This window comes from Corvus cornix, chromosome 6, assembly GCF_000738735.6.
Source record: "Corvus cornix cornix isolate S_Up_H32 chromosome 6, ASM73873v5, whole genome shotgun sequence".
Taxonomy (NCBI): domain Eukaryota; kingdom Metazoa; phylum Chordata; class Aves; order Passeriformes; family Corvidae; genus Corvus; species Corvus cornix.
The window spans coordinates 6,206,886-6,219,031 of record NC_046336.1 but is presented as its reverse complement, the minus strand read 5'-3'; the positions used below and the strand labels follow the sequence as shown (position 1 = coordinate 6,219,031).

General features: G+C 37.1%; 1 protein-coding gene across 1 annotated transcript in view; it reads right to left on the bottom strand.

Annotated features, from left to right (window-relative positions):
- Positions 1 to 5,753: 5,753 nt before the first annotated feature.
- Positions 5,754 to 12,146, bottom strand: part of RAB11FIP2 (RAB11 family interacting protein 2) — a 32,249-nt gene continuing 25,856 nt past the window's right edge. Inside the window, exon 5 of the mRNA XM_010408423.3 lies at positions 5,754 to 10,381. Within this exon, the coding sequence (XP_010406725.1) occupies positions 10,154 to 10,381 (228 nt within the window). The 3' untranslated portion in view covers positions 5,754 to 10,153. The remainder of the gene's footprint in view (positions 10,382 to 12,146) is intronic.

Sequence of the window (12,146 nt, the reverse complement as noted above, 5' to 3'; positions counted from 1 at the left end):
ATCATGCCAGTAACTCTTCCCAAGCTAGAACGTCAGCTGCTTTGTATGGGGATTTATTGAGGGAAGGACAGTCCCAGGACATCACAAATAGCGCTCCTGGCAGAAGACCACCATTGCACTGAAAGATTTTAATTGTAATAACAATTCTGCTAACCTGACATCTTCCCTTTATAACTGCATCACTCTTTGTTTATATGTCAGTCTTTGAACAGCTCCATTAGCCTTTAGTCAGACAATATTCCTTTCCAAGACAAGTCAAAGGTAGAATCAAAAAAAGAAGTAAAATATTTAATATTTTTAGTGTCTGCTATTGTCCTTTGGGCAACAAATAAATAAATAAAATCAAAGGCTTGTACTTGAAGTAATTTACTTTGGAGGACAATTTGTGTGATTTTTTTCCCAGGCTCCAGGAAAATCTGAGATACCTGTTACCGTTTGTGTTCACAGCATCCACCGCTCTCCTGAAGAGCAATGCTTACTGCAGCCAGCCAGTTATTGCCTCCTGAAAGGAAGCAGCTATTGCTTCTCATCCCCTGCCCCTGGAAAACTCAACAAGCTCATTCTGCACCTTTTATATTCTGAGAGAGATGCTGTTCCCTTCTACAGCTACCTCATGTATTAACATCTGTAAGTTTTCAACACAGCAACTACCCAAACTCCTCCTCTCCCTCTAAAATTAACATTTCTCTTTCCAGCTCCCGATTGCTACAGACCATCATTGCTGAATGCTTTTCTCCGGCTATTTCTAAACATCTTGAAGTTTTGTGACCTTCAGAGATGCCATGATTGTGAGAGAGGCTTAGGTTTCTCACAGAACTCTCTTTATTTTCCAATGCCAGCTTTTTTTAAGACACACACAACCACAAAGCACAGCTTTCCACTCAGATACAGCAGCTGTTTTTTGCAAGTCTACATGCTTCTCGGAAGGATTCAGGGAAATCCTCTTTATTCAGGTCTCCTCTTTATTCAGATGAACTGCCTAAAACTAATGAATCAGAGCTGAATGTTCTCATAGTCCTAAGTCAGATGAGGAAGACACTGAGTGTATTTAACAGAACATGTCCTCAGACTTGGCTGCTTTCCAAACAAGTCAGTGATGTCCCACATGACACGATCAGCAAATGTTACCTTTCATTTTGAATGCTCTTTGGCTGACACACTTCTGTGTAGTAAACCCAGACAGGAAATGCAAAGGTTTGTGGGCTTGCAGACAAAGAACATCCTGAGCAACCCATCCTGACTGATACTTGAAATTCATCTGCTGATTTGCTCCCTTTCCCCTAGAATTAAAGTGACTTTCTGGTCTTAGGGGAACACACACCTTATTCAAGAAATCTGTTCTCACCTTGCCATTTATTTCACTGCGGTTGGCTCGATTTAGAATGTGGCTTTGAGTCATCCTTCCAAAGTTCAGGATAGTTTTCCAATGAGATCCTCAGAAACTTGCTTTGATCCCGGTTTTGGCAGTCAGCTCTCGTCACATATTTCATTTGTTACTTTAGATGTAAGGCCCCATCCAAACCAGCCCAAGAGCAAAGAAGAGGAACAGCCTCCAAATATGGTCAGAGCTAAGCCAGTTTCTGGAGCAGTTTAACACATGGGCGTGAGTAAGAATGAAGAGAACTGGAACAAGTTTTAAATAATGCTCTAAATAGACTGTGGTGAAATGTTCAGCACTTAAAACTAAACAGAAAATCCTGAAACAGATAAAAGAATAACCGTGAGCCTGTTAGCAAATATAACTGTGGTGATCAACTCCAGCAATAAAATTCTGCTTAAACCATCTGAAATCATATCCAATGAAACAAAGGTTAAGTCCCAGACCCTTATTGAGTATTTGGTTTATAAAGAGCTAATAAAGTTTATACCATTAAACACAACAGATGAGTTTTTTCTAAAGCAATTATACTGGACAGTTATAATAAAAATACTTACCAGAAAAAATACTCTTCAGTATCTACCAACTGAATCTTAATTCAGATCACACAATTCTTTTGCTTTTAATTAGGATTATTTTATGTCTCCCCACTATTGATGGATGTTCCTTTCATCAGTCTCTCAACTTCAAATTCACACTATTTCACAGTACTCTGTGTGTGGATTATGAGGCCAATTACAAGAGGGTCTCAAACAGCAGTCACATTAATCAAGAGAAATGTTACATGCATTGTAGCCAAATATAATCTGGCCATTAACAAAAAAAATTAAAATGTTTTTCAGTGTGAAAGTATCAGAAAATAGGAAGTTTTCTATCTGATCCTGGAAACACAAACAAGCCTGGTATTTACACGCCACCTACTTCACAAACACCAAAAAGCCAAGACCACGCCTCACAAAGCATCCACTTTTGTAACTTGGTCCTCACAAGTAGTACCCAGCATCTGCTGCAAACTGATTCCTACTCTGTTGTCCTTGAATTATAAAGAAATAAAGCAAATTCGATGTTATCCTGTTGGATAAAGGAGTGCCTGAAGCTACATACCCAAATCGAGCTGCACTGCAGCTCAACACAAAGGCTTATACAAATTTTTAGGAAAACCTTACTTCTCCCAGAGCTCACTTTTAACTTTTACAAAACACAAAAGAGTCTATCAGATACTTTGGCTTTGTGTACTTTGGAAAAGAATAATTTGAAGTCTCACAATATATCCTTACAATTTAAAATATGTAACTGTGGTAGCTTTTGAATCATAACTATAAAATATTGGAGCACATATCTATAAAGGAATTAAAACTATAAATTGCATGAACACTTCAAATTGTTTCTTGTTACAGAAGTTTAATTATTTAGTTTAAAATAGCATGTAAAAACTCCTTAAAAATAGCATATTTAAATTGCTTATCCAAATGCAATTGCTATGCACAAGGCAAGACTTTTCTTTTAAAAAAAACCCTGACATTTTGTATTTTGTGCTTCAGTGTTTCTTAAAAATAAGCACTAAGTAATCTACAATTAACAAAATATAAGCATATTTAAGCTATGAATTATAAGTTAATGAAATAAGCTGCTTTAATGGGAAAACATTTTATTAGGAAATGGAAAATACCCATAGCTGGAGAGTCAGCAGTTGCTTTTAAAGGATGCAATTAAGCTGCCATTATTTTGGCAAAGCTCTGGTCTCAAAGAGGCAGATTTTCCTAATGCATTGTAGAAGTCCTTGGCAAATTACACAGTATTCATTAAATTTAAATGGAGACCCTTGATGTCTCATGTAAAGATGTCCCAGGGAGTCAATTTTCAAGGAATTCATAATGTGAGCAGCAAGTTATCGGAGAAGGAGACATTCAGCACCTCGGAAGGCCCCAGATGAATGATTTAGAGGAGGTGATACGACACATTTTGGCCACTCCACAAGACCCTGAGCCAGACACCCACTTCAAGTAACAGCAAAGGCAACCTGGCCAGCCATGTGCTGCACACCCCAAATTTCCTCAGACACTTCCTAACTTTCCTAGGTTTGTCCTGAATTCTGAAAATCCCTGAATTTAATACCACTGTCAGCAGGGCTGAAAACGCAGAAGTGACAGCTCTGCTTCTGCCCAACACCTGTCCCACAGCTAAAACTTTGGGAAATCATCTCCCTGTTAAACTCCCAGTTTTAGGGGGCTTTCACCCTGCCACCAATCTTGTTAGTAAGGGATGCTGTGTTACCTCTTCCCATTACAAACAGAACCTGGCACACACTGGGCAAATAGTTCCCTTAAAATCAGACTCCTAGTCCTACTAACTTTTTATTGTTGTTGGGGTTTTTTTGATCCTAACATTGGAATCTCCCCAGTGTTGTTTCTATTCATTCCCTGCATGTCACACAGCAGACACTGTTTAGGCTGAAACAAACAAAAAACATCCTGCAAAGTTTCTCCCCTTTTTAGTATTCAGCTTCATTTAAACGTTGCATGGCCCTAAAACCTTTTTAAGCTGCTTACTTTTAAAGTATAAACATGTCAGTGTTTAGCCACGGAGGGTACTTTTCTGTCCTAAATCATCATCCATTTATCAGAGACTGATCTACATTACTAAATGCTGTAAAAACACATTATAAATACATTGCAATAATCCCCATGTAATAGCCACTGGCTTCCAGCACTGAATATACTGGTATTTGTTTAAATATTACACAATCAATGCCACACAGTTTCCAGGTTGGGCTGCACTCAGTGTGGTAGCCTTCTTGCATAATAACTCAATAAGCAGTACAGAGAAAACAGCTTCCTTTAGCAGATAGACTTATTCCTATCTCTCCTAAAATGGACTATCACAAAACAATCCAAAAAAATAATCCAAATTTTAATTCATTAATCCAGAAAAAGAGATGGGATTTATCATCATTTAACTTTACCAGCATGCCCAATGTTACACAAAAGGGTAACGTATCCCAAGTGAGCTGCAGCCAGAACTTGCACAACACTCCCATAAAAACAAATTAAAATAGGGAAATGAAATCCTGATCTTTACTCTCTGTGCTTCCATAAAAAGTAACTTTAATAAGTGCAACTGGAGAGAGAACTGTCCTTAATGATACTTTTAGTTTACATCTAATTCCAATAGTTCTTTTAACTGCTAAACTATATTTAAAATATCCTTGAAAACCTTTACTAGGGGCTTGAGGTGGCTACTAATGAAAACTCCAAAGACAACTTCATGCTGGTGAAACTGGAAGCTGTTTAATCAAGCTGGGCTCTCATATTGTCAGTAGGACTGCAGCTGGTATCAGCTAACAAACATTATTCCTCTGAGGGTGGGAAATGGTGTGGCTCCCTTTTCAAACGGGCACAGGAACTGAGATTAATTACCAGATGTGAATTACAGATGGTATTCAATAGGCAGTGTGGTGCTTTCTGAAACCTGCCTTCCTCCTGCCCTCATTCCTCACCTCTCACACACCGGGACAGTTACAAAATCGTGAGCCATGGGGTGACACAGCTGATGGAATCTGCATAGAAACACATGTGGAAGTCCATGGACAGCTCATAACTGGCTGTGATTTCCCATAACCACCACACTGCATGGACACCTCTAAGAGAAGAACCCTTTCTGAGCTTTCTAAGCCCATAAACGTATTGACAAAGGACCTGTTCACAGAGCAAGTTGACTGCAAGGGAATCCCTGTGGAATTCAAGGCTCCAAGAAACTGGGTGAAATATTCACAGAGTTCTTCTCCCAAGCCTGGACTGTTTTCCATGCCTCCTTTACCATCCAGAAAACCTGCTGTTGTCAGGGGACAGACTTTGCTGTTTTGCTGCTTCATGGGAGAGGAGAAAAACTTGTGGGAGCATTGAAAAAAATACTTCTGGGTGATGGGGGAGGATGCTCCAGTTTTCTGTCATTCTGGATGGGTTTTTGTTCTGTCAAGTATTAAGAGAAATATGTCACATGTTTTCCGTATCAAAATTTGCACAGTGTTTGTTCTCATGCTAAATGCTGTTCTGGCCTGCAGTGCCAAAGGTCTCCTGGTAATATTTAGACAGCCATGGCATCAGAGGAATAGTGCATTTAAAGGGATCACAGATACCATACTAAAAAGGACATACAGATTAGTACATTTAGGAATATGCCATTTTTTTTCACTAATTCTAAGCTTTGGACACTACCGAAGAGATTTCCCCTAATGGCTACCCTGCAAACATCTGGGATATTCATTTAGAGCTGTCCCTAAGGAAATGCCCCCCTCTGTGGTCTGAGAGCCTCAACACCGTGGAGTTTAGGAGTCACATGCTTTGCATAACACCAATTAATGTCACAAATCAAGAAATACTGCGGTAGTGCATTGTGGTGCTTTATTAGTGTTAGACATGCAATATTTATTTAATGAACAGAAATGAAAATATTAAGATAACATTTTAATCAAATTAAAAGATCTGAAGTTGCAATAATGGAACAAAAATAAAGTTTTTCATGCATTCTAAGTTTATAGTTCTCACAAGTGCATATAGTTATGATTCTGTACCATTATTTAAATGTAGACAAACTACCATTGATTGCACGAGACAAAAATAAAACCCTTAAGTTATAAGTAATGTTCATATCTTTTACAGACTTCCTATATAACCTGGATCTTCAGCTTTTTATAATACATTGTAATACAAGACATCTGGAAGCTTCTAAGATGAATAGGAATGGCTCGGCCACCTGTAACATACAGTGGCTTCTCCAATGTAGAAATTATAAACGATAAAGCAAATGCCCACCATGCTTTAGGAAACTGTGACCTTTTCAACAGAAACAAATCTCAAACCCCTTCATAAACAGATTAAAGTGCTACCTATTGCATATTAAATACTTCCAGTGACTGTATCGAAACTTTTAAGTTAGAAATCCCTGAAAATAGGGTTTCATACGAAAGTGCTGACAGACCCTTAAATCTAGCATCATGAACACAGCAGTGCTATAATCCTTCAGCAAGTACTTCAAAGAAGGGGAAGTTAGTCAACATGCTCTAAATTCACCACTGTGAAAGCCCAGCTAACGCCTCTATCGTAACTACAACAGCAATGGTACATAAAGAGCAGAAAAGCATGAGCTCACTTTACATACTTGATGTAGGACAATAATCTTTCTTTAAAGCTGGAAGTGTAAATAAACCCCCAGTGCAGCAGTAAACACATTAAGACAGCAGTTCTGTTTGTTTTAAGATGCATCTAAGAAAGGGCATCCTGTACAGAAAGAAATGCAGGCTAGTATCTAATGAGCATGATTTTCATCAGGTCCCCAAATCACGAAACCTTTCTAAATACAAGGCAACATTTCCACAGCTGGAAAATTACAAATAGTTCTTGACACAGAGCCAACAGCAATAAATGTAGTTATGTATAATCTAGGCAGAATGCTACATTCATTAGGAGGTGGAAAACCAAGCTAAACGTAAAATACAGCAGCAAGAGGTAACATATATAAATATTAAATATCCTTCTTGAATGGCAGAAAGTTTCTATTTCTGACTTACAACTTACATTAAAGTATGGCCTTCATATTTGTCCTTTAAGTAAGCAGAATACATGGCTATGAGCAGAGCTGTTTCAAAGGATAATTTCAAAGTATAGTGCATGCCTGGATGAACTCTTATGCTAATTTATGAGAGAAAATATCCAAATAATATGGAGATGCTCAAAATTTTCACCTGTATATTTTAAAAGGCAGGAAAGACTGACCACAAGTGGCAAGATTTTATGGGTTTAAAATGATCTGCAAGAAAGTCTAGAATTTTATCCTACGGGAAAAACAGAACTTCCTTTGTTTTCAACATACAAATTACTCTGTACGGAAAGTTTTCATCTGAAAGCTGCATGGTTCAAAAAATACTTGTGGTGAAGATGCTTTTTAAAAATAATCTCAGAATATAGGAAATGCTAAAATTTTCTTTCTGATTAGAAAATGATGTGTATGTAATCTTTCACAAATTGCTCCAAAAGCAGCTTGTATCTTTACCTATAAACCCTATAAAAATATTTTCATAGTTGTTAATGTCCCATTCTGCCTCTCTTAGCAACATTACCTCTTCTTAAATTGCATTTGTTGTTCTTCCCTCTTTCTTGACAAACTGTTAGAAACAATAGGTGCTTTTATTCACTTAAAGATCAGATAAAGACTAGATAGCACATTCAAAGCTTCACTAAATTTCTTCACTAATGCACAAAAATTGATCTTTTCGCTACCTTTAATCTGCTTATCGTTCTCGGTATGCAAATATGTCAAATGATCTGCTTTTAGTCAATTATGCAGTTTGCTATTCTACATTTACATTCTAAAAGAAGTGATTTCAGAGGTGCTAAATATAGTAGAGTTTCATTTTAATAATTAAAAGTTGGCTTGCATGTGAGAAGTCATTGGAGCACATTCTCTGGTTAGTGCAGTGGTTAATCCTCACTGGTGTGTATGATTTAAGCACTGTGGATACTAGAGAAGGTCTCATACCAGTTAGCTGAAAATGAGTGTGGAATTCAAAACAATGGCAGAACATTTCCCCATTAACAACATGAGAAAACCGCTGGCTTTGGCCAAACATTTGAAAATGTTTAAGAACTTCTATGGAAATACTGAGTAACCGAAATACATCTTGGTGGAATTAGAAAATTAAAACCTAATTGAGTGCAAAACCCAACTTCCAACAGCAAACGTACCATAACCTGGTATATAACCTTTGGCACTTTGAATACATTACAACAAATTTACAGTCAACGAGATTTTAAGTGGGTCAAAAGAACATTCATGTGGTTTCTGAGGTACCAAACTTGATACAACTTGATACATTTGACAAAAGAGAGACTGCCTGGTGTGGGATGGATTTCTGCACTACAAAATACAAATGCAGAGCTCTACAACTGGGCAGGGCTGGGATCTCTCAGGATCCATCCAGGCACAGGGATCTACACCCAGGGATCTCACTGGTGGGTTGGGAACTCTGGCAGCACACATTTTAGGGACAGTGCTAAATGGGGACGGGAGGTAGTTGCTAAATAAAAGAAGAAAATAAAGGAGGGAAAGCCAAAAAAAAGTAAATGAAATCTGAGAATATTTGTACAAAGAAGTTTTTTCTGTAACAAGAATAATTACGTGCTGTCCTACAAAACTAATGACATCAAAAGCAGTCAGATAAAACTTTTTCAACCCTTCCACATATTCAAGATATTACCAATTTCTGCAGTTTTTAAAATGAAAATATATTTAAATCTTTTACAACAACAAGAAAAAAACTGGAATTTAATTTCAAGCTTTTTGGTCACCTTGGCAGCAGCCATTTCATGGTGCTGTAAAAAAAAACCCAACAGATCAGGAGCAGAAAGAGAGGAAAAGACAGTCATCCTAAATCCAAATCTAAAATATTCTCTGTACATTTTTTAAATAACATTTTACTGTTCCACAGCAACAGAAAATCCAAGTAAGACTCTTATTAAGGAAATTAAAATTAAAATCTATTCATGTTAAAATTTTGAGGGTTCTCCTACAGTATTTTCCCATTATACCTTCATCACTATATTTTTCCAATTCATTGAATAACAGATACCTTTTTCATACATCATTTTACAAACAATTATTAAACGATCAGGAAGATATTTACTACATTCTTGGTTCATTTGCCTCAATGAAAACTGACTTTTAGAACTATTTACATGGAATACGGACATTTTTAATGAAAAGCCTAAGTACTCTATATGTGTTTAGCAACATGGCCTATTTCTAAAGGCATAGACTTTGTTGTTATAAGATTTAAAAAGTTAAGACACATATATCATGTAAAACTCAACCTTAAATTGATTTATCGTGTCTATTTAAGTCAGCCTCTCCATTTCTTCTACATTTCCATCGCAGTAGACTTTGACTGAACAAAAGTATTCGTATCTTTATTCCATACTTGAGTTCTCCAGCTGTACCTCTGTGAACACTGCTCAAAGTACTTTTAACACATAAAAAGGCATGCAGTAATTCATACAAAAAGATCCTCAAAACAACCTTATGTCATGAGCTCACTACCAAAGTTCACTCATTAAACACAAAATTCAGCATTTAAGTGTAAAATAACTGGTTCCAGCATGTGCCATGACAGAAATGGCATGGGGTTTTTTTACATTGTTCTATAAAAAGCACATTGTATAGAATACAGCATTTACTCTGCAAGGATTGTGCATCACTGTTTTCCTCTGATATGTGCAGAACTACATTCCATTGCAACAAACCACACTTAGGTTTAGTAGAGTACTACACTGGATTGAAAACAGTGGTCTTGATGGCATGCTGTAAGAAAAGAATCAATATATTTGCCTAATACCAATAATCATTCAAGAAAACATTCATAACAGCACAGGCTTCCCAGTTGAAACTGCCACATGGTGAACACTAAGCTGTTATATAAACTGCATGGACATATTTAATATGTATTATTAACTCTATTTTAAGTATTCTGTACCTAAAGGTGTTTTCAAAAAGAAAAAAAAAAAAAGAAAAAGTTACTTAGGTAATCTAACAGAATACTACTTTTGGCAGCCCTGCTAGTGTTTTGATTAAAAAAACAAAAAGGAAAAAACCCACGCCATTGTCTCTCCTCCCCGTTTTCCTGGAATTTCTCAGGAGAAAAGGAATGAAGAGAAGTCAAAATATTAAAATGTGATCTCCTTCCACTAATGTATTCAGCAGAAAGTACCCTCAAGTACCACTATCTCAGCTTTTGGAAAATTTGCCAGCTTTCCGAGAAGGTTCATATGGCACTCTGAGAATACTGGGGGTTTCCTCCATCACTCGTACCAGAAGATTGTCAATGTAATCCTCGAGCTCCCGAATGTGGGTGTCCTTCTTCTTGAGTTGCTCTTTGTGTTTCACCAGCTCCTGCAGAACCTCCTCATAAGTGAGGTTTCGGTATCCTGCAGTGGCGTCGAAAGGATTTCCTTCCTGCAGGTTAAGCGTAGAAAAACACCAGATTTTATTAAGCAGTTCACTATTCCCAGAAAATTGATTGGTTATTGCTCTTCATGTTTCTCATGTGCATCTCTTGACATGAAAACCAATTTCTTTCAGCAACACCTCTGTTTGCTGCAGCACTTTTCTCTCCAACATCCCCACTGGAGCAGACAACTGGAGATGGGCTGCCCAGCTGGATGAACATTTCCCACACTGTCATCTCAGAAAAAAATCTTCTCAGTGAGATGGACACACAGTCAGTGTGTCACAGTCAGTGATCATACAAGCAGTAACCACAACAACAGCTGGCAGGTCCACTTTGGGAAACCAACCACCTTAACTATAGAAGAACAAGAGAAGTGCCCTAAGAACTCAACTCCTACTGCAACTTCTCTGAGTCTTTGCCTCTGGAGAGCATCACAGCAAAGGATTTACTCAGCTCTAAATGACATCAGCCCTCATTTGTCTTTCATATTCATATTTTTACTCACCAGTAGTTCTCCAGGCCTTGGCTTCTGAATCACATAATAAAACTTTCAATTTTAAATTTCAGGTGAAGGTAAAAGGTTGCCTCTTACTTGCACCAGAGCGCTTTAGGTAGAAATAAATGTGTTTTTACAAAAGATCTTGCTTGCTTTATAGCAGGAGAGGCACAGAATTAAGCAGTAGGGAAAACAAAATTGTTTCTGTAATGATTTCTGATGATTCAGTAAGTGCAGGTATTAGCTGAGATGGACAAATCAGTCATCTTAAAAATCGCAACATGTGATCCAAAACATATAAACCTGAATGTCTTCTTTTGTGTTAGTTTATAAAAGTATCAGCACTATTAGACATGTTAAGCAGGAGGCTTTATCTCATTCAGAAATGAAAACATTTAGAATATATGGAACCTAAAAAATCCTGCACTTCTAAGAGGACACGAGACAGCTTTTGTTTACAGCAGAAGCATGTCATTAAAAATGATAAAGTTTGCACAGCTAAGAAGCACACCACATAACAGTCATACTCATTCCCCTTCCATGCCCCATTCCTTTTCTTTCCCTACAGCTCCATACTTGCACACTGGCACATGTCCACCCATTAAAATATGCAGCTGGCCAAAGTTTTCAAATGAACCTCATTAAAAGTGATGGTGCCCTGCAAATAGGCTGAAGTGTGACAGATCAGCCTCTCCATCAATTATATTCTAACAGTAGCTCTCAAAAATATGTGCTTTTAAGGGTTTCTCTCTATATTTGTGACATTTAATGTCACATTTATGGACGTGTATTCGGTATTTTAAACTTACCAAGTCAAGGGACTGTAAGTAATCAATAACTCTCACTTTATTAAAATGGCTAACCTGATGAAATTTATAAATTGGTTAGTAATCAATTTTCAACAAATATAGGAGAGAAAATAACTTCACTTTGTGGTCATAAGTTTAGCACATTTTCTTCTACAAGAAGGAAGTAAAACTTTCTCTCTATGGTAGCAAATTTCGGTACACACTGGAAAAAATATCATTAACACTTACATGCCTGAAATACAGGGTTTGCCTAATATTCTGATTTGGCAAAGGAACAGGAATTAAGATGCAATAATGACTTTAATTATGCTATCAAGTTTAGTGGAAAATTGTCTGTAATATATATGCTTTAAAGATGTTTTATCATACACATGCTCCATACACGTCTCGGGGCAGGGGGAAATAACTTATCACATTAATTATGCAAGAAAATTCTAGCTAAAGTATGCTAGTATTTAGAAATTA